The sequence below is a fragment of the Culex quinquefasciatus genome, chromosome 3 (assembly GCF_015732765.1).
Source record: "Culex quinquefasciatus strain JHB chromosome 3, VPISU_Cqui_1.0_pri_paternal, whole genome shotgun sequence".
In the NCBI taxonomy this organism is placed as follows: Eukaryota; Metazoa; Arthropoda; class Insecta; order Diptera; family Culicidae; genus Culex; species Culex quinquefasciatus.
In genome coordinates this window covers 21,239,348-21,262,933 of record NC_051863.1, presented here as the reverse complement: position 1 = coordinate 21,262,933, position 23,586 = coordinate 21,239,348, and the positions used below count along the sequence as shown (strand labels likewise).

The following is a 23,586-nucleotide window of genomic DNA, read 5'->3' as shown; positions in this document are numbered from 1 at the left end:
GCTTTGAAAATTTTAACGCTTTTAAAAACTTTTAAATTTTAAAACATTTAAATTTCAAAAACTTTTAAATTTTAAACTCAAAACAATTGAAAACCTAAAAGTTGTCAAATCCAAGAATTTCAAAATAAAAAAGTTTTTGAAAAATCACTTACCTGGAAATTTAAAAAAATAACATTTTCAAGTCGTAAAATTTCAGGATATTGATCTTTTTTTTAATTTTCGATTGTTTTGAGTTTTTGTCAACTATTTGGTCGTTTTCCGATCTGCGGTCAAAATTTTTAATTTGCCAGATTTGATACTAAAAAAAAAACTAGTTTTTTGTCGGAAAATTACTGAATTTGACCGAAAATGGGAAAACAAACGTTGAAAAATAATTATCTATGAAAATACTAGTTTTTACATAGCTTTTTTGCGCCTTGCAAATTATACCTCTAAACATTTTAATTAATGTTTTGCCAGTCGAGGTCGAGGGAGGGTAAATTATTTGAAAATAATTTGTTTTCCTTAAGATTTCCAATGTGTAATCTATTTTTTTAAATTTATTCCCTTTCAACTTTGCCGAAGACACCAAATCGATCAGAAAATCGCTTCTCAAAATACAGATTTTCGAATATTTTCGTAGCATTTTTGTAAGGAAAGCCTTTTTTTTAATCAACACTTGTATTGATGAACCAATAAATGCAAAATTGGACATAAGAGAAATATGAAAAAAGCTTCATTCAATTTAAAAAATAAAAAACAAATTTGCGAAAAACGTAGAGATCTTTGCTCAGTAAAGAAAATAAGGCGTTCAATCGATAAAATGGTAACTTAAACGTGATTGCATCAGTGGGGGCTACAGATTGGCGGTGCGTTGCGGATTGTTATCTACCGTTACTACGTTGATGATGGATTGTTTTACTCTAACTTGTGTATGTTGTGTGTGATTTGTAAATTTTAGTTACTTGTTTGAAGTTTTGTTTTTCCTCTTCTCGCGAAACAAGTTGTAAAACATTCTCAAAAATTGTTTATTAAATTTTTAAACCTTTCGTTACTAATATTTCGTAATTTTTTCTTCTTAAATATTTCGAGTGGTTAAAACAGTCTCTAGTTGGAATATAACCAGCAAAGTTTCTTTTGTTTTCGTTTATCTACCGTTTTATTAGTACGATTTTTCTATCTTTTTTGAGCTGCTTCGGCTGCAGCTGCTGCTGCTGGCATACACAATTTTTGGTCTCTTTCTCGTTTACACAAAACAAATAATAAACATACAATTGAATTTCCTCTTCCGAAGAAACGAAACAAAACATAATAAAAACCTACTGCCTCCTCTGATTCACCACGACGACGGTCCGCTCGCGGCTGTCCTCCCGTCCGATGCTGTTCCGGCTGCGCGGTGGCGACGTGTTGCTCCCGTTGCTTCCCGCCGTCCCGTTCCCGTTGGCACCGGCAGGCATCACCACAGTCGTGCGCGTCTTGCGCGATCGCTTGAACTTGGCCATGTCCTCGCCAAACACGTCCCCGGTGCGGAGGGCCGAAATGAGGTCGTCAAATTCGCCCGCCTTGTTGCCGGTGGCGTCGGTGCCGTTGTGGCCGTTTCCGGGCGAGCCCGGACCGCCGCTCGGGGACTTGGACTTGAGGCCGAGATTTTTCGCCACCGAACTCAGCAGACCCTCCTTGGATTTGCGCTCGATGGTGCGCTTCTTGAGCTGGAATGGAAGGGGGAGAAAGTTGTTAATTGTCATGCGTATTCACTTGAATCTTGCAGAAATCTATAATGGGAGCGTTCTTTTATTACGTAACGCAGTAGGGGGGGAGGGGGGGGTCGGAGGCCGTGTTACGCTCCATACAAAATTTTTAAAATTTGTATGGAAATTTTGTTACGAGGGGGAGGGAGGGGGTCTAAAAGTCTGATTTTTCGCGTTACGTAATAAAAGAACGCTCCCAATAACATTTTTAAAGTAACCACAAATTTCCACTTTTCTCGAAATTAATATTAAAAAAAATTTCGATTGAAAATAAAAAAAAGAAAACAGAGAATTCTTATCAAAAGTCCGATCACCTTCCCCGTGACTGCATTCAAACGATTGCTGTCACCACGCAGCACCGTACAAGCAAGAAAGAGAGAGAAAAGGTATCAAGCGCCTGCTTGAGTGTCGAGCTCGGCATTCGTTTGTTTCCACTACGGATGCGTTAACTGACAGTCTTTTGTAACAACGATCATGACAGGGCGCGCTCAGTCAGCATACAACGATCAAGCTCACACACACGCACTGTTTCTTTTCTTGAAAAAAAAAAAAAAAAAAAAAATGGACTATACAGAAATATTTTCCTACATTTGTTGAAGGAATCTCATTTTTTATTATTATTATTTATGTGATAAGTTAAAATTTGAGATTCTAGAGGATATTGTACAGGACTTTTTGTTTATAAGTCATACTCTTGTTTAATTGCAAAAAGAGTTTTTTTTTATTTCTCAGCTGAATTAGATTTTAAAAAACTATAATTTTCTGGATTTCTAAATTTATGTTTCTAAAGTACAAAGTTTTTTTTTGTTTACACTTTGCCAGACAATTCAATAATAATTGTTAGGATTTTACCTCAGGTTCGAGCAAAAACAAAATCCATCTTTAAAAAAACCTTAAAAAGGTTTTGAGATTCGGCTGTATAAGGCAATTCTGAATTTTAAAAATTATTGATGCGTTTTTAATTTTCAGTCGAATATACGCGCCTATCCCTGTTTTGCCTTAAGTACGATATGCAGATCGGAAGGAACGCGGTCAAGAAATGTTGCGTGTTCTTTTCGTGACCCCCCGCAAGAAAAGTTGACAGTTCGGTATGAGCGCGTTTGACGGTGTGCGCGCTTGAGGATCTTTGGGGGAAAAATAAAAAAGATCAAAAATATTCAAAAGTTAAAATTAAATAGATAAAAAATGTTTATTCAAAAACGTTAAACAACAATTATTAATTATAAACAAAATTGAGAATTCAATAATATAAAATTTCTTCAAAAAATCAGAAAATTAGAAATTTATAAATTCTAAAACTAGACAAACTTAAATATAAAATTATGAAATTATGAATTATGTAATAATGAAACAAGGAAATTAAGAAATTAGAATGATAGGAAATGATTAAATTTGGTAATAAGGAAATTAGGAAATTAAGAAATTAGGAAACTAGGAAATTAGGAAATAAGGAAATCAGGGAATTTGGATGTTTGGAAATTGAGAAATTTAGGAAATTAGAAAATTAAGAAATTGAGCTAATATCTCAAGGAAATCAGAAAATTATGTTATGGAAGTTAAGAAATTTTGATAATTAGGATATAAGGAAATTAGGAAATTAAGAAATAAGAAAGTAAGGAAATTAAGAAATAAGGATGTAAGGAAATTGGGAAATTTGGTAAATAGTAAATTAGTAAATTAGGAAATATGGACGTTAGGAAGTTTGGAAATTAGGATATTAGGAAATAAGGAAATCAGAAAATTAGGAAATTAGGAAGTTGGAAAATTTGGTTATTAGGAACTAAGGAAATGAGGAAATTAGAAAGTTTGGAAATTAAGAAATTAGGGTATTAGGAAATTAGGAAATTTGGTAATTAGGAAACTAGGAGATTAATAAATTAGGAAATTGGTAAGCTAAGAAATTATAAAATAAGGCTGGTACAAATGTTTAAAAGTTGTTTAATTCTTAAATTTTTAAATTCTTAAATTCTTAAGCTTTTAAATTTTTAAATTTTTAAATTCTTAATTTTTTTTTAATTTCTAAATTTTTTATTTTTTAATTTCTAAATTTTAATTTTTGATTTCTAAATTTTATTGTTTTCTGTTATTCTTAAATAAATAAATTTTGAAATTTCTGAACTCCACATTTTTTATTCTGGAATTTTAAGTTTTTGAAAATTTATTAGAATTTCGGGTTTCAGTAAATATGTGTTTGAAAAATTTCTATATTTCAGATTTTTTAAATATTTGAAAGTTTGACTTCTGGAGTTTTTTTTTGAAAAGGTACAATAAAACAAATTTTTAATTTTTGCTTTTTGGGTGTTTTTAGAACCACCTTGAGTCAGGGGTATTCAAAAACACCCAAAAAGCAAAAAAATGAAAATTTGGTTTATAAGACCTTTTCAAAAAAAACTCCAGACTTGTAATACCTAAAATTTGCCAGGTTTCGAATTTTTTTTTATTTTTTTGAGCTATTGAATTTATAAATTCTTTTATCTCGACATCAATATTATTATTTTTTTCAATCCTGCATATATTTATATATATTTTAAATAACAATTAAGATTTTAAAAACGGTTGGAATTTCCTTCATATTTTTTTTCTAATTTGAAATTTCTGAAATATTCGTTTTTCCATATTTTCATTTTTTTATTTTTGAATCATTTGTTGTCGAATATCAGATTTTTATTGAATTTTTCAGTAAGAAAATAGATATTTGTATTATTTTTCTCAAGTTTATTTTCACTAGGGTTTATTTAATTTCGGTCCCGCCAGGGTGGATTAATCGGACAGTGCAGTGAACTCACAATCCAAAGGTTGCTGGTTGGTACTAGCAATAGTTGAAGAAATGTGGGCCAACAGCAATAAAGACAACTTCTATTTTTTACTCCGTTTCGACCAAAAAACTCAACCTGTTAATTTCAAGATTCTGCATTTTGAGATTCGCCGGGATTTTCTATTATTCTAACGAATATAAAATTATTAAAACGTTTGTTACTTTCAGTCGTATTCAAACAGTAAAATTCAAATTCTTTGATTTTTTCATCAAAACATATTACAAACAAGCACCGCGCGAAGAAACGTCAAAAGCCACCTTCCGTTTCTGTTCCATTTCAGCTGCGTACCGCTTAAGAAAAATCTTTTCGTGACCCTTTCCTTGACCGTTTCTTGGGCGTTTTTTTATATGGAGTTTTGCCACTGGTCGTCAGTGGTTTTGCGTTCCTTCCGATCTGCATATCAGCCAGGATATTGATAGATAGATTGAGGAACCGTCTGGTTTTTGCTCTATGGTTGAGAGGGGCCAGACAATGCCCAATGACCTCGGAATTGGGCAGCGCGAGGTCTGGCACCACCTAATACCCGGGACTGAGATAAGTTGTATCAGCATAACCCAAGTCTGATACAAACTATACTTTCTCATAATTTCGTTACCGGCCAGGCGATATCTCGACAAACAGTATGCTAGTTTCCGAAAAAGATGTTTTTTTTTTAAACAATCGGCTACTTTATAGACTAGACTCACCTCCGCCTCCTGTTTGGCGCGCTTCTCTTCCTCTTCCGCACGCCGCCGGAAGTTCTCGTTGTCCTGCTTGGCCTCCATCAGAGCCGTCAAGAAACCGTCAAAGATGCCGAAGAACTCGTCCGGTTGCACCACGGCTCCATCCTCACCAAACAGTCGCACCGCTCGGTCGAATCTGCAAAATACTTAAATTGTAAACTCTGTTCAAGAAAAGCCAGCAATAACTCTAAACCTCACCTCGTCTTCATATCCTGGAACTGATCCTCCAGCTCGGCGAACCGCACCGACGCTTGCGCGTGGAACTCCCGCATCACCGGCAGGAACCGATCTCCAGGCTGCGGCACGCCACTACTCCTGTGGAACTCAATCTCCCGATTCACCTCGGCCAGCCCGGCCCTCAACATCGAAATGTCCTTGTCCATCTCGCCGAGCGAAACCTTCGATGCTTCCTTCACGTGCGGCAGATCCTCCTCCAGCAGCAAAATGTCCTTGAACTTCCGCTCGATAATCTGCACCAGATAGTGCAGCAGCGTGGTTCCCTTTGCGGCGCTGCTCTTGGTGTCCGCCAGTCGGTTCAGCGAGGCCAGCCGGAAGCCGGAAGCGTTTCCACGGGCACCCCGGTTCATGTAGTTTCCCAGCGCAAGCACCAGCTCGAGCAGCTTGCGGAGGCGCCGCGAACGGGCAACCTCGCGGGACGCTTCCATCACGCTGGAGATCCGCGGAACCAGATCGTTCACCGTCACCTGGAAGCGCTTCTTGTAGTGCAGGCTGCGCAGTCGCTGCTCGTAGTGGGGGATTCTGGAAGGAGGGAGAAAAAATCCAGTTTAGTTGAGTATGGTTTCGCAAATCGACATTTGCGTTTTTTGTTTATATTTGGATGAAACTTTGTCCATGCATTCCCTATGTCAAAAAGAGTCATTTTGCATAATTTGTTTTTCCAAACAAATTTTGGGGACTGGTCATACAAAGTAGGTATGTAGATGTATGAAATCTGTGTCTTCGGCAAAGTTGTAGGATTGATTAGGACTTTTAATAAAAAAGGTACACGTTTTTTTGTCTATTTTAAGTTAACTTTTTATAAATTTTAGAAATATTTCGATTTGTTTTAGGTAGAGAGCCTTGAGCTTATTAGCTCCAGGCTCTCTAGTTTTAGGGGGCTATTTAAAAAATACTTCTTTCGAGTCATAGTGCGAAATGGCACAAAATCTGGTTTAGGAGATATGATATTTTGAATCATTCGTGTTTTTTTCAACAACAAAAATTATAAACACATTTTTATGAAAATTTAGTTTTCAATCGAAAATTACTCTACAATTTCATTAATTTTCGGGTTTTTTAGGTTTTGAGTCGAGAATAGAACACTGATGAAGTTCTGCAAGTAGTAGAAGAATTACGTATCTGTAAAATATATAGCGGAATTAAATGAAACAACCCGTCTCTTTGTATTCATAGTAATGCATTGTGCTAGAACGCTCAACCAACACTCAGTCGCCAGCCAGCGACAAGTTAAGACGTGTTTTGCTCGTGTTGACATCTCGCGTGCTTGGAAGTTATTGACAGATGAAGGTGGAGGAATCCTCCGAAGAGGAAGATTTTCGTCCCGTCCGCGGGAATCGGAAGCGGAAGAAGTCCAGCGAGGTCACTGGAATCGGCATCGAAGGAGAAAAAGTTGAGAAGACCCTGCTCAACAACAACAAGTTCAGCCCGCTAGCGGATAACAAAAACAACAACAATGCCAGCCCAGCAGGAGGAGGGGACGCCTCGGCGGTTCCACCACCCGGCCAGTCGGCAGGTAAACAAAAGCAACCACCTTTGGTGGTGAAGAACACCACGGATTTTTACAAGCTCTTGGCGATAGTGGAAAGTTATAAATTAGGTTTCAAACCGATTGACAAACTAACCCGATTTGGAACCAAGGTGACCTGCTTCTCTGTCAAAGATTTTGACAAGTTGCAAGAGCTACTCAAGAAGAAAAAAGTGGAATTCTACACCCACGATCGGCAAAGCGAACGAAATCATCGGGTGGTTCTTCGTGGTTTTCCTGATGAACTGAAACCGGACGAGGCCATTACCTTCTGAATAGGGATCTCAAGCTGGACGCGCTGGAGGTGCATGCCATCAAGCGGAAGAAAAAGTCTACCGTGGACGAAATTCCGTACATTGTGGTCTTCCCCAAGGGATACATCAATCTGAAAAAGCTCTCTGCAATGAAAGTTGTGGCAAGCACTATCATCCGGTGGGAGGCCTACCGGAACAAGCGGCCGAACGTGACCCAGTGCAGGAACTGCTTGCAGCTGGGTCATGGAACCAGGAACTGTCACCTGAACGGCAGGTGCAACGGCAGGTCCGTCTTGTGGGGGTCCCCACAAGACGGACGAGTGCAAAGTCCAAGAAGCCGATCCGAAGCGGTGTGCCAACTGCTCTGGAGCCCACGAAGCCACGGACCGCAGCTGCCCCAAGCGTGCGGACTTCATCCGGAGGCGCCAGCAGGCGTCGAAACCGAAACCGCCGGCAAGGAAGGCGGAGAAGCAGAGTCCAGCAGTTCCGGCGTTTACGCCGGCGGAGTTCCCTCCGCTGCCGGGCGCAGTTTCGGACGGAAAATCCAAGGATCGCCCTCGTCCCGCAGGAAGCAGCCAAGGTGGCCCCCGAGACGGTGGAGCCACGGAGAAGGAAGCCGGGGAGGTACTCTACAGTTCGGCTGAGCTGTGGGGGATTTTCTCCGAGTACATCGGCAGGTTCAAGACCTGCAAGACCCGCTTAGACCAAGTAACCCTCGTCAGTTACACGATCTTTTTGCTGGAAAATTTTGTGTGTTTTCAAGTTTCGATCGGTTAAAGAGGTTTTTCATGTTTACGGGCGATGAAAAACTGCGGTGAGAGTGACATTCTGCGATGTCGCAGATAAATTTTCGGCTGATTTTGGAATCTGGCAGCTCTTCCTGGTCCAGCAAATGAACATCGCTAATTCTAGCGAAGCTGATCCAACAGAGAAGATTTTCGCTAAACCAGTAGGTTTTCTAACGGAACCAAACTATAAAGACAGCTTCTGGATGGATACAACCTCATCGACTCCATAAACAACTTCCATTCATAATTTAAAAAAAAATTACGATCCCGCCTTCAACTTTTTTAGATTTCTCGACTTCAACCTCAAAGCCAAGCATCTTTCATTCTTGCTATTTTTTTTTGATGATCGATAACAATACTCTCTACATTTGGCGAACAGTAAATTGGCTCCGTTTTGACAGTTCAAAATTGAGGCCGTTTTGCGAACCACTATTCAGCACCCAGGTTTCACCCAGCCTGTAATTTTCAATTTACGAAATCTCGGAAATTAGTGGCCCATAACCCATAACATATTTCAAAATGTTTATAGGTAATGGGTCAAAAATATGAAATAAGGAAAATCAATTATTTTTAAACCTTTTGGAATGTTAAGCTTGATTTGAAATTGATTATGAAATAAATATTAAGATAGCATAACGAATGGTGCATGCCCGAAATGTCAATGTCATGCCGTGGCACACTTTTCTGTATTGTTGGTACCACTGCGTGATTTTGACAATTCTGGCGTGCATCATTCATAACGTCATCTTCGCTCCAAAACCTGGAATAAAAATCAAAAATTAATACTCAAAAGATCGTTGCATTTTATAGAAATAATTTTAAGGTTAATTTCGATTGCAAATTCGATTTTGCTTAAACAAAAGATTTTAATATTTTTTTGTCCAGCTTTTGGATTTTTATAAAAAACACGACATTTCAAAAAAGCATACCGTAAAACGGAGTGACTCTGATAGCCGAGGTAACTTTGATAGGTTTGTGATTTTCGGAACATTCCGGTGCAGAATTATACTGACCGTGGTAGAGAAGTGCACAAAGTACCTCAAGAAGAACTTTTCATAAAAATTTTAAAAGTTTAAAGAGTTAGATAACTATAGTTAAGAAAATGTTGATAAATAGCATTATTTTAATTTTCTCAAAGTGTCATGATTTTTTTCAAGGAACGTGATTTTGAATCGGAAATCGGAATTAATTATCGGATTCTTTGGACAATTTTCCACTAGGAGAAGGTAAAATAAGTTTGTAAATAATAAATGTTTTGTGTGTTTGAAACATAATTCAAATGAAATCTCCAATTTTATAGGCATTACCAGTAGAACAAATTTCATACAAAACTAGTTTTATCGAATTTCAGCCAAAATTCTGACTTTTCGACAATATTACCTTAAATTTGTATGTTTTTTTGTTAAAAAGCTTATAAACTTAGTTAACTAAATATAAACATTGATTTTTTTAAAGCTATATCAGCATCCTTAGTGATGGTACATTTGACGAAGAATAAAGTTTGAACGCCTTAAATCTGATTTTAACAGTGCACATCAACCAGAGCTTTTTCACCCAGATTATTGTTTCAGACATTTTAGTATCTCCAAAACTACGGGAACTATCGATTTAATTTTTTATTCATCCCCTAATCTACTATTTCCAAAATGATTTACAACAAAAGTTATCAATTATTTATTTCAGGTTAAGGTCCGCAAGTTCAACGATTTTGAAATAAGAAGACAACAACTTCCTTGGTTGCTGTGTACCCTCAACAAGAAAAACTATGACTATCAAAGTCACCCCGGAATTCAAACTAAGAATTTTTAACGTTATTTAATTTTTTTTTTTCAAAAATAGTGCATGGACTTTGTGTGGCCTACCCCAGTAGCTTTAAAAATAACAAGAAAAAAAAAGGTTTCCAGTGAGAAAATATTCCAAAAATAAATTGAAATCCTATCAATGTCACCCCGGTTTACGGTATCTCCTAAACCAAAATTTGCACCCCACGGCTAAAAGATGTGCTTTGATAGTACCCTAAAACATATAAAAAATTGTCGAAAAATTGGGGTGTATTGGGAGTTCAACTTTTCGCATTCCTTGGTGAGGGTGATTTTAGCGGGTTGCACACTAGATTTCGTCATGTTCAATTTCTTTTCTTCTAGAGATAAATATTGATCCTCCAATGTCTTAAAAGCCAATTGGTAGGTAATCTTCTGATTTTTTCGATGTAAATATTAACAGAGATGTTAAAGCATATTTAACTTTTGCAAATAAAAGCGGTGTATGCACTTCGGAAGGAATCGGTCAAGAAAAATTTCAAATGGGCAGCAGTGGCAGCGAAACAAGCCATCTCTGGGTGAAGAAAAGTCCCAAGAAAACGCTCCCTCTCCTTTGTTCTGCTGTTCGTAAAGCTGTTTCTTGACCTTTTTTCTTCCGATCTCCACATTAGCCAAAAAAGGCACATTTTATAACCAAAAGTAATAATTTTAAAAGCCTTACAAGTTGAAGAAGGTGCATTTAATAAGTAAGGTATTTTTGTTTGCCTACTCGATCTTCCATCCTAAATGAGTTAAAAAAATTTAGACCGTGATTTCAATGGTTTTTTTTAAATCAACAGTTATTCAAAAAATCATAACTTGGCAAACAAATTTTGATAAACTTTTTGTTCTCTGTCCACAAATTAAATATGTTTTTTTTGTGTGTGTGAAAGCCAATGCTAGGGCATCCAATTTTGCCGGGATTTGTATTTCGCGGGAAACGGGAAAAATATTTATTGATTCCCGGGAATTCCCGGGATATTTTTGTAACAGTCATAAAATCCATGACATTTGTTAATTTTACATGCTTAAAAAAGAGGATTTTTTTTATTTCAGAAATGTGTCAAGAAAATGTCAGAAAATGTCAAGCTATCAATCACTCACTTCGAGATCTCGTACAGGAACCGGTCGGCCCGCGCCAGCGAGTCGATATCCTCCGAGTGCTCGTCCAGCAGGGCGCGCTCCTCCGCCGACGGGGTAAACTTGAGCAGCTGTTCCACCATATCGATCGGCAGTTGCTCGTTCGAGTCCATCGACAGAATGGCCCTAGGTTGAAAAGTATTAATTTAGAAAATGATCATTTAAAAAAAATGAGAAACTAGTGATAATACTTGGAGATCTCCTCGTCGCTCATCTTGAGCTTGCTCAGCAGGATGGTGCAGTTCTGGGCGCGGCGCCCGTCGATCACCGACAGGATCTTCGTCTTGGCCTTGCCAATCAGCCGCAGGTCCTCGATCGAACCGTCGTTCTGGAACGGGAAAGTGTACTAGTGGTGGTGGCGGTCGAGGTGGTCGTACACAATCAGCAGGAGGAAGGGGTGGTTTTTTTTACATGAAGGAAAACGAAAAAAGAAAAACGGGTGGAAAATGATGAGAACTTAAAAATGGGGAGGAAAAATATTTACAAAAGTAATGAAATCAAAATTCTACAATGGATTTGCACAGCACTTTTCAACAAATTGCAACATACCGCAACGCCGTTCTTCTGATACGCGGAGAAGAGCTTGTCGATCGACTCGAGCTCGATGCTGTTGTACCACCTGGTGTCGTCGAGTTCGCTCCAAACGGTGCCCTGGAGTTTGCTGTCCGGCAGCTTGGACCAGTTGAAGCTCTTGAGCGGGTTGGCCGGCTGGGGGACGTTCTTCTTCGGTGCTTCCATCTTGGGCGGTGCCGGATGGTTGGCGGCCATCTGGTTCGGCAGCATGGCATTCATCTTTGGCAGACCGCCGGGGGCGGGTGGTGGCGGTGGGGCGGCCATCATTGGCGGCGGTGGGGGAGGAAGTTTGCACGGGGGAGGGGGAGGGGGAGGGGACACGGCACCGTTGGCACCACAGCCTCCCTGCAGTCCGGCGACCTTCTGATCGTCCGGGATGCTTCCCTCGGTGACTAGACGCTCGAGGCGGACGCGTTCCTGCTGTTCGCTCACGAACCGATGCTGGAGATCTTCGGCGCGCATCTCGGCGTTCATGGCCCGTTGGACGGCCTGCGAGTGGTTGGCGCTTTCCTTTTCGAGACGTTCGCGCATACGCGCCAGCGACGTTTCCAGATCTTCCTTTTCCTGCGTTCGCAGGTCGAGTTCCTGCTCTTTTTTGGCGAGTTTGGCGTTGATGTCGCTGTTTTCCTTTTCGAGATCTTCGGCACGGGTTCGGGCCGCGACCAGTTCCTCCTCTTTGACGAGCAGTTTGACGATCTTCCGGACGTCGATTTGGAGCGGGGCCGCGTCCGGGTCTTGCAGTTTGAGGGAGGACGTTTCGGAGGTTTTGTCCTGCGCGTCCGGATCGATGATTTCGCTGGTGGGTCGTTCCTCCTGCTGGAGTACGATCTGCTGGACGACGCGGTCAAACATGAGCCAGTGTTGTGCGTTTGGTCCGCCGTGGGGCAGCAGAAGCAGGTGCTGGAGCAGACTCAACAAGTGCGGGTACGCTCCGGAGTGACTAAGCTTCCGCCTCAGCAGATCAAACATGGCCGTCGCACTCTTGGTATCAACGTGCTCGTGGTTGAACTTCCGGGCCAGTTCCTTCTCGTCCTCGTTCCTCACCATCTCAAAAAAGTCCAAATGCCGATTCAGAGTTTCGTTTTCGTGCTTGCGCAGCTTATCAATAACAGGCTGAATACCCAGCATCAGAAATTCGTACCGCAAATGCAACCGGAACTCAAGATTCTCCTGCCCAGGACCATAATTCAGCACGGCATTAATAAACGACATAATCGCCGTCTTGAGATTCACATCGTCCCGATACGCCCCCGTCGACTTGTCCAGATCATTCACAATGCCCTGGAACCGCGCCCTCTCCGCCGCGTACTCCTGATAGTTCAGCATCGCCGTCAACACCTTCTTGTGCCCACCCGGCACGAGACACACCGCCCCCAGAATCTCCAGCGCTGCAATCTTAGTCTTAATATTGTCCGCGGCCAAAGACCTCGCAATGGTATCGATCCCCGTCGGATGCGCCAGCACGTGGGACCGCCCAGTCGAGTTGTTCATCAACGCCTTGATACACCCAATCAGACTTGTATGCAGCGGACTATTCGCCACCCGGATATCCAACGCCTGCAACAACTCCAACAACGCCGGCAGTCCCTGCAACTCAATGAACCGAATCACAAAACTGTGCGCCGACGTCCGCAACGCCGTCTTCAACGCGTCAAACAGCGCCGTGTGCGACTCAATCTTAGGACCGTACTCGTGCGACGGAGAATCATCCGGCGCGGAAGCCTTCAACTGCACCGCCATGTCCTTCAACCGCTCGATGTAGTGCTCCGGGGTCGGTGGCAGTGTCGCCCCCGGAAGGGGCGCCCCGTTCGGGCCCGTAACGCCCTCCAGCGGGCTCTTCCGCGAGCAGTAGATTTGCCACTTTTTCTGCGGCGGCAAACCTAGCATGGCCGCCTTGTTCGGTGCGGTGAGATCCAGCTCCTCCACCAGCTCGGCAAACTTGCTGTCCAGCTCGTCGATGGCCGGCATCGGCTGGGTCGGGGTGAGCGTTTGCAGCGAAAAGACGCCCTCGACGACGCAGATTTCGGGCGGTTCGTCATCCTGGAAAGAGGAGGGGGGGTCGTTAGTTACCAAGATTTGGAATTATTTTTACACGTATTTAACTGTGTATAACAGGTCACGGAGATAACTGGCCAGGACGCTTATCATTTGAAAATCGAAAAGAATGTTTTACATTAATTTGAATTTTGTTTTTTTGTGGCACTTGAAATTTATAAAAAAAAAACAAAATTTAGATTTGAGCTGTTTTTATTTTTATTTTGTTGATTTCATTTATGTATGGTTACTGCGATTATTTTGTTTTATCACTAAAACTTGATTTGCAAAAAAACACTATTTTTATTTTTTTTTTATTTTTTGATGTTTTTTAGGGGACATAAAATGCCAACTTTTCAGAAATTTCCAGGTTGTGCAAAAATCTTTGACCGAGTATGAATTTTTGAATCAACACTGATTTTTCCAAAAAATCGAAATATTGGTCGCAACAATTTTTCAACTTCATTTTTCGATGTAAAATCCAATTTGCAATAAAAATGCTTTAATGAAATTTTTATTAAGTGCACCGTTTTCAAGTTAAATCCATTTTTAGGTAACTTTTTCGAAAATAGTCGCAGTATTTCATTTTTTTAATTAGTGCACATGTTTGCCCACTTAAAAAAAAAAAATTTGGGGAGCTGAGAAAATTCTCTGTATTTTGCTTATTTGGACTTTGTTGATACGACCTTTAGTTGCTGAGATATAACCATGCAAAGGTTAAAAAACAGGAAAATTGATGTTTTCCAAGTCTCATCCAAACAACCCACCATTTTCTAACGTCGATATCTCAGTAACTAATGGTCCGATTTACAATGTCAAAATATGAAACATTCGTGAAATTTTCCGATATAAAAAAAAATAAACAAAGACTTACATTTTAAAAGGGCGTGATATTGAATATTTGACCATTTTGAAATGTTAGTGATTAAACAATTTAGAAAATATTTTTTTCGAAAAGATCGAAAAATTTCACGGATATTTCATATATTAACATTGTAAATCGGACCATTGTTTGCTGAGATATCGACGTTAGAAAATGGTGGGTTGTTTGGTTAGACTTGGAAAACATCAATTTTCCTGTTTTTTTACCTTTGCATGGTAATATCTCAGCAACTAAGGGTCGTATCAACAAAGTTCAAAAAAGCAATATATAGAGAATTTTCTCAGCTTTCCAACAATATTTTTTTTTAAAAGTGGGCAAAAATGTGCACTAATTAAAAAAAATGAAAAAGTGCGACTATTTTCAAAAAAGTTACCTAAAAATGGATTTAACTTGAAGTTTAGAAAATAATTCGATATTTTGTTCTAATCTAATCTAATCTAATCTAACACAAACGCAGCCAGTCCGATGAAAGCATGCTGGAAAGTCTTGTGATGAGATTACGCCCAAGCACTTTTCTTGTCAATATTAAAAATTGCAGTACGTCCGAGAACACCCGAAATGTACTACAAAAATTAAAGCGGCCAGCCTTACTGCGTTGTGTTTACCGCAGAGGGGATTCTGTGAACGGATCACATTTCACAGAATCGAAAATCTAAATTCTAAATTTTCTTTTCCAAATTTTCTATCACTGAAAATATTTGAAAAATATTTCATTCTAAAAGTTCAACAAGAAGCAATTTTCTTTTTGACATGATTGATCCGGTCTTTGGAAGCAAAAAGTAAATAAAATTATGAAATTAAGAGATGTGTTACCCATTTAGTTTGCATTTTGCACTCATTTTCAATCAACGTCACCTTAAAAATTGCTGATACGAAAGAGAGAAATTTCACAAAAGCTTTAATTTGTAACATCAAAATTTGGATCCATGATGAAAAACGATTTGCTCAAATAAGTGACACTAATTTTGAATAATTTGGTGTCATTGCTGGAATGAACAATAAACACTGAATATAAACTGTTGGTTCTAAGGTCCTTAGGATAAAAGTAGAAAAAATCCAACAGTCATGTTATGCATATTTTGAAAATTCATTATTATTATGTTTTTTGATAGTTAAAAGTTTTATTCAAACGACTTCTCGAAAAATGCTTAAACAATTCCTTTGATAATACTAATAAATAAAAATATAATAAAACATCACAACTCGACATGGCAAACTGAGATCTTCAAAATCATCTCTCACCAGCGTAAACATCCGGTCGCTAATAACTTCATAATCCAAGTAGTGTTAACTTGGCGAAGCAAATCTTAGCAAACAGAATTATAACACTGCCACCACGTGCATTGCACAAATCACCGAGCACGACACGTGTATGACGGAAATCGACGTGCAAATTTACCCTTGTTGTGCCCGCAATCGATCGGAACCGACCGTATTATTAGGCTTCTGCTGTGCCGTGCGTGTTTTATTGCAGCAGCACAAGATTACTGGCCAATGTATGAAGATCAACAATATAGACACACTCACTCTACTAAACATAAGAGTATACTATCCATATGTGCTACTGATGACTTGTGGGTAGAGGACTCTTGGATCGATCTCATAAATTTTCCGTCTTGGGCGCAGAAATGGTAGAAATGAAAAGTATAGGAAAGTTGAGATCTGAGAAAGTGATTTTCGGTCGAAATTTGCTGCAATTTTGTTTTTTAAAAAAAAAAAAACACACACACACACACATGAAATCTTGCTGAAGTACTCATCGATCAGTCACGAAGTAGGCTTACAAATGTTTCCGTCTTAAAACGACTTGCATGTGTTTGGTTGCAGGTAGAAAAACTCAGGGTAATCAAATCGATACATTTGCCTAATGAACGCCATCTGATCAGAGCAGGCGCGCTAAATACACGAGGATCGAGCGGTTCAATCTGGTTTAGCATCTGTTTTTACACTACCTACTTCTTTTAACAAGATCGCAGAATATCGCGCCCAATATGCAAATCGAAAAACCTAATGCGTTGTGTAACATCCTTGCAGCAAATCTTGAACTACTTTTTTGATGCGTTGTAGATAAATATTTTAAAAATTGTTATTTAGAATATATCCAATAATTCGAGATCATAATTTGAAATCGAAAAAAAAAAAATCATTCAAGTTTAACGCAAAGTGGCCCCAGTATGCTTTTGACAGCTTCTCCAACCCGATCGATTGAATGATTTATTAACAGCTCGCAGTGTCCCAGTCGGCTTGCTAGGATCGCTCTGTGATGGCTTGTCGGCGGTGGCGCGCACGGTGTTTAGCAGGCTAATTTATGGATCTGGAGTTGTGCAGATCACTCTGGTCGGTCCAGACGAGCCCGCTTGTTGGTCATAAAACAGTCGTGAGTTGTTTTGGTCTCTTTGAGTGTTCCCGGGAATGTAGTTCATTTTATGACGCTGGGTGCGAACTGCCGATCGACGTGTCTTCCGTGTTGTAAATGGATTAATGGGGTTTGGATTTTGTTTATTGCTAGACGAGTTTGAACAGATATTTTTGTTCATTCAAAAATAAAAAGTCACAAATTAATTTAGGAAAATTTGCCAAAATTTACCAAAAATTCTAATGAACCTAAAAAAAATCGTCTCTTTTTAACCTTAAGTGTTCGGCCAGGGGGCCGACTCAGAAAACTGCGGACGACCCACCGTTTCTTTTCAGGTTCCAGGATCCCATCGATGCAGCAGCGGACAACTCCAGCGGAAGGTAAGTAGCGGCGGACCAGACTTCCAGGTAAGTAAAACTCAAGGGTTTCAGGTGCTCCGAGAGAGGCAACTTGCCTTCTCGGAGGTTGGATTAGAAAAGATCGTTTATTTTCACTTTTGCTTACAGGTTAATTATCACAGATTGAATTCGTAACAAATAACAATACTTCCCTACGTTGTGTTTGTTTTGTGTGTGGTGACAATGAGTTATTCACCACATTGCTTTGGCGAGGGGTTCTTTGTTTACTTAGTATTAGACCGTGGAACACTAGAGACGTTAGGGTTCCAACATTAAGTTTGTATTTCTTCCGCAAGCATGCATGGAGGCTACCGTGACATATCGAAATAAAAAGGTATTCGTCCTCTCTCAAAGATGACCATAAACAATTATTGAGTGATAAAAATAAAAATTAATGAAATCCATACATGGCAGGGACAGCATGCTGTGTCGCCCCTTGATATTGAATCCAATGGCATGTAATTCAGACAAGGGTAGGTCAGTAAGGTCAAGATGAACACAAGACTTTTAGTCGATTTTAAATCCATTAAGTGTGTGAGCTGTTTATACAAAATATACAAAACTATGTATTTTCGAAAAAAAAACTCAAAATTTCAGTATCTACAAAATGGGTATCAAATTATCAGGATTTCCATACATTAAAAAAACTGAAACAGATTTTAGAAAAAACTAAAATAAATCTTAAAAATACTGATTTTTAAAAAAAATATTAAAATATCAGTTTTTTACAATATGGTTGTCAAATGATCGGGATTATTTCGTATATTTCGAAAGTGGTAAAACAAACTTATGAAAATACTCATTTTTTTTCAAAAAAATACTCAAATTTTCAGTTTTGAACTGAACTGACTAAAACTTTTAGAACTTTCTCAAATATACGTAGTTTTTGAAAAAAATAATATTGAAAAAATGTGTGAAATACTTTCGAAATGCATGAAAAAAAAAACCCGATTGATGGATAACCGTATTGTAAAATACTGAAACTTTGAAATTTTTTTGTTCGAAAATACGTAGTTTTATGAAAATTTTGAGTATTTAAAAAAAAGTGTTAATATTTTCTAAATGTATGAAAAAATCCCGATCATTTGATACCTATATTGTAAAATACTTATCGGGAACCATGGTGTAGGGGTAAGCGTGATTGCCTCTCACCCAGTCGCCCTGGGTTCGATTCCCGGTGGCATTTTTCGAGACGAGATTTGTCTGATCACGCCTTCCGTCGGACGGGAAGTAAATGTTGGCCCCGGACTAACCTAAAAAGGTTAGGTCGTTAGCTCAGTCCAGGTGTAGGAGTCGTCTCCCTTAGTCCTGCCTCGGTGGAGTCGCTGGTAGGCAGTTGGACTAACAATCCAAAGGTCGTCAGTTCGAATCCCGGGGTGGATGGAAACTAAGGTGTAAAGAGAGGTTTGCAATTGCCTCAACAATCAAGCCTTCGGATACCTAGTTTCGAGTAGGAATCTCACAATCGAGAACGCCAAGGCAATGCTGTAGAGCGAATAATTTGATTTTTTTTTATTGTAAAATACTAAAATTTTGAGTAATTTTTTGAAAATACGTAGTTTTGGAAAATGGAAGAGTGGGTCTCGTGGCGCAGGGGTAGCGGCTTCGGCTGCCGATCCCGATGATGCTATGAGACGCGGGTTCGATTCCCGCCTTATCCACTGAGCTTCTATCGGATGGTGAAGTAAAACGTCGGTCCCGGTTTCTCCTGTCTCGTCAGAGGCGCTGGAGCAGAAATCCCACGTTAGAGGAAGGCCATGCCCCGGGGGGCGTAGTGCCAATAGTTTCGTTTTAGTTTTGGAAAATTTTCAATATTAAAAAAATATTACTTCCGAAATGTATGAAAAAATATTGCACACAACGATGAAGCTTATTTTCCTGAGTACAATGACCACTTTTACGACCACAAAGGATTAAAAATATATTTTCAATTCAAATTTTTAAATTTAATTTCGAGGCCCTTTTTGACAGAAAGCAACCTACTTGACAGTTTGTTCTAAGGGAACCATTGTTTATCCATCGTAAAATGTTGTCTTGTCAATGTTTTTTTTCGAATTAAATGAAAAAAAGTGATCAGAAATAAACATAGGGTTTTAGGACTCTATTAAGCAAACTTACCCATTTTTTTCATCACAAAAGAAAAGACTATTTTTCTGCCATGATAAAAATCTTGCTTTAGCAAATCAAATTTATCGAAATTCAAAACCGAAACAGTGTCGAAGTGCTGATAAGATTACAGAGAAACCTCTGTTTACGCGGTGGCGTTACGCTTTTTAATTCGTGGATTTCTCAAAAACCATACAGCTTCAACAAGCGTTTTGTAGATCTGAACAAAACCTACAAATTGCTTTCAAAAGATTGCAAAAATGTTGCGTCGTTCCCGAGAAATCGACAAATTAGAAAAACGTAACGCACCGCGTAAAAAGAGGTTTCCCTGTACCTTTTCTTTAAAAGTGCTGAAAAGATCAACTTTTGAGCACCCAAATGAGTGTCATAATTAATTTAATCGCACTGTTATTTTTTTGTGATGAAAGTTTGATAATTTTGAAAACTTTTTTAAATGCCCTTCCTAAAATGTTTAAAAACTAAAAAAAAGCTAAATTTTACTTGAAAGGATTATTTAAATAATTTTTAATTGTAAATTTCTTCACAGGGATGATGATCCATAAACCATGTGGACAATTTTTAAGAAAGCCTACTTTTCAATTACAAATTAAATTTTTTCACGTTTTTCAAAAATAGTGATTTTTTTTTCGAAAAATAGGCAACACTGCCAAATGAATTTCGACCAACTTGTGCTATGGCTCCGAAGATGGAATTTTATGCTGTCTAAAACATTTCCAATAAGATTATTTTGGTTATTTTGCCCAATCTTACTTTTTGTGTAAAACTGAAAGTTAGAATTAAAATAATGGATAAATTTATGATCGAAAGTAACTTTTTTTTTGTCTGAGAAGTACTAAGCAATACGTAAGTCGAACAGATAATTCGTTCTCAAGATACAGATTATTTTAAAAATGTAATAACCTTTTTGTATGGAAGGCTGCCAAAATTGTATGAAAAAATAAACTTTCCAAAAAATTGCTCATTCTTCAGAGAATTTCTCAGTATATTATTACTATCATGATTTTCTTGTCTTCTTCTTCAAGATAGAAAAATTTTCTTCCTAATTAGAAATTAAGTAAAATATTTAAGATATTGCGGATTTTCGGGTGTTATAATAATTGCCTAAAAATCGATTTTTTTTTCCAAAATTGCCGATGTTCTGAAATTTTAATCTTTGCAATGCTTTCTATCCTTATTTAACTGAACTGTAACTTAACACAACCATACTAAGCTGTTACAAACAATGGTCTAATTGATTTCTACAAAATACCTTAACAGGAATGTTCCAAATTTAAGAGTTGGTTGAACTTTTTGATTGCATTTTTTAATCGTAAATCACCAAAATAATTTAAAGCTAGGTTCCTAGATATTTTCCGAGGACAACAAATCGTTACATAAATTGGTCCACTAACTACTTTTTTTTACAGTTTGATAGGATTTTTGTATTGGCAACTGCCAAAATTGAAAGAATATTATTTGTTTATTTAATAAAATGCACCAATGAAAAATACAAGAAGGGCTCCCGCTAACCAGTTTAATGTATGCAAATTATGATGAAAACGCGTTGTACGCAAATCGATGCAAATTAACGCTCATTGCTGTGCCGGCACCTTCTTCTTTTTCGACGTCACTCTGTAAAGAGTGCTGCATCTTAAGGGAAATATGTCTTATTTATGACTTTTGTCACGGCTGATTTGTTTCACAGCGACAGCACCGATAAAGGTATAAATGTCCTATGTTTAAAATATTCTATAATTTCTTAAAATTAAAGTATTTTTTTTCTAGAAATTTAATTTTTTAATAAACTGACAGTTTTAAAATTTTCTTACGACAACTTCACACCCCGCTGCCGATGCTGCGGGACGCGTAATTTACGCTGATTTGCGATTGATTATGCCACGAGGCATAAATTTGCGCATTAAATTATGCATGCGATCGCAGAAGGCTGGCCGATGTCGCGTTAGCGATGCATGTACGCAACAGAAGTTGGCGGTGATCTCAGAGTGCACTTACAGGGGTGTTAAGTGCTTGCCTGCTGCATAGGGTTCTTTATTGGCTGTATTGAGGATTGCAAAAGAGGAGGAGGTTATCTGTCGGAGGTCTTTTCGCAACGATGACCAGACTTGAACTTGGCGGAGACCACGGGGTGTCGGGTTGTCGGGTCACAACAACAGTAGGCCCTGAAATTACCATATTCGGGTTCGGTTTATTATTCGCGGTAGGGGAACTGATTAAGCTGAGAAGAGTCACATTCATCAGCTTGTTTTGAGGTGAATTTATGAAGAAATGAGAATACTTCTGGGAAGGACTGCAGATCGTTGTCACGCGCTCGAATGTCATGGTCATTTTTGATTGAAATATTTGCAGGTTTTGTTGTCAAAACTTTTGCTTCACAAACATACATTAAAAATAACTTCAACTTTAGCCACGCGTTTGACAGATGCTTACCTTCAACTTGTTTACATTGATGCGTTGACCAGAATCAAGGCAAGTCATGTTAAAGAGGTAAGCATCTGTCAAACGCAGCGCTGTCATGATAAGAGTGCTGCCAGTTGCTTCATTTTTTCATCACCAAAAAAATGATCACCAACCTGTAAACACCCGCACCAGCCGCGTCTGCCCCGGAACGCCGGCATCTTTTTGTGCTGCTTGTAGAACTTGTGCAGGCTGGTCTGGTGGTTCTGCTGCTGGTGCTGGAACTGCGCGTGCTGCTGGAATGCCGCCTGGAGGTAGTGCTGCTGCGGCAGTGGCTGCTGGGTTGTCGCCGGTGTTGACCCGCCGCCGCCACTACCCCCACCACCACCACAGCTGGTGACGGTCGTGGCCGTGGTCACGGTGGACAGGGCCCCCAGCGATTGGGGCTGGTAGAACGCGTCCGCCGCAGCCGTCGCGAGGTTTGTGCTGTAGTTGCCGCTGGAAATGGCCGCGATCCCGAGTCCGTTGCCGAGGGGCGTTCCGTCCGGGCCAGTGTTGTTATTGTTGGTGTATTGGTTGTTGTTTTGGTTTGTGACAGCTTCCTTGCATATGTGGGGCAAACTCCAGTTGCCAACGTCTGGCAACCGCGTGCGCAGGGTTGTGAGACTGATCGGGCACGTTGGGATACCCTGGAAAGGAGAGCGAAAAGAGAGGGACAAGATTAGTTGTAGAAAGTTACATTAAAAAACTATTGAAAAATTCAAGCATTATTTAAACAACTTTTAAATCCAAAATTTAGTGAACAAGACTTTGTTCACATTTAGAGATATTCAGCACTTTCCCACGAAAACAGCATAATTCGAAGAAAAAGTTCTCCGATCGGGCTCAAAAATTTTCTGGAGGTTCCTTGGCCGAAATAATTAGACCCGTATTTTTTTGTTTGGCCATTAGGGTGACCTACGCCGTGTTAGGGTGGTCCGAAAATGGCCATTTTAACTGATTTTCGCAAAAACCACATTTTTCAAAAAATCATAACTCCGCACCATTTCAACCCATTTTAGCTGTCTTGAGCGCAAACGAAAGAGTATTAGATAGACTTTTAAGGAAAAATAATTAAAAGTTTCAAATATCTAGCCTAACATTTGAAAAGGTCAAATGAAAACATAAAATGCTCTTTTGAAGGTCTCGGGACCTATGTCTGGAAATTTGTTTATCAGATTCCTCGGAAAATTTTACATAACATATCATATCCCATTTTCTGGTAATGTTTTTTCAAATTTGTGTTTCTGAGACAATTTCACAAAAGAAACATGCATAAAAATGTGCATTTTCATCAAAGTAACCCTTTAAAAAATGAAATTATTTTATTGTCATTTCAAGCAACTTTTAATGTTTTTGTTGTAGAATTTCCTTTGTTTATTTTTTTATTTTAGAGCAGCGATTCAGGTACCGGGCCTACTTGATATACAGGCAGGGGGTACCAGCCTAGAAGAAGGTAGGGAATCGCTGTTTTAGAACGTTTAATTTTATTTTCAGTTTTCAAATTAAACGTTAATTAGTTGTCTTTATTAACGAGCCTTCACGGAGAAAAAAGAGTTCCCAAAATCGTGAACAAGCGTTCATGAAAATGGGAACCGCGAACAAAGTGTTCAAATCCCATGGTACGATTTTGAAAAACGTACCATGAAATTTGAACACTTTGTTCGTGGTTCCCATTTTCATGAACGCTTGTTCACGATTTTTGGAACTCTTTTTTCTCCGTGTTTCAGCCATAAACGCTGGTTCACACGGATTCAAAAAATTAATCGTG

At 39.0% G+C, this 23,586-nt stretch overlaps 1 protein-coding gene across 2 annotated transcripts; it reads right to left on the bottom strand.

Moving 5' to 3' along the window:
- Positions 1-223: 223 nt before the first annotated feature.
- LOC6033038 (disheveled-associated activator of morphogenesis 1) lies at positions 224-22,461 on the bottom strand. 2 transcript variants are annotated; one of them, XM_038259482.1, is made up of 7 exons: positions 21,953-22,461; positions 11,561-13,624; positions 11,203-11,357; positions 10,976-11,137; positions 5,464-6,024; positions 5,230-5,401; positions 224-1,688 (listed from the first exon to the last, which is right to left on the bottom strand). In XM_038259482.1, the coding sequence occupies exons 1-7, from the start codon at positions 21,995-21,997 to the stop codon at positions 1,299-1,301; spliced, it is 3,549 nt and encodes a 1,182-aa protein (XP_038115410.1). In that variant the 5' UTR covers positions 21,998-22,461; the 3' UTR covers positions 224-1,298. The 2 variants fall into 2 exon arrangements, with proteins under 2 accessions (XP_038115410.1, XP_038115411.1); XM_038259483.1 differs by having other exon boundaries at positions 11,203-11,339.
- Positions 22,462-23,586: the final 1,125 nt, after the last annotated feature.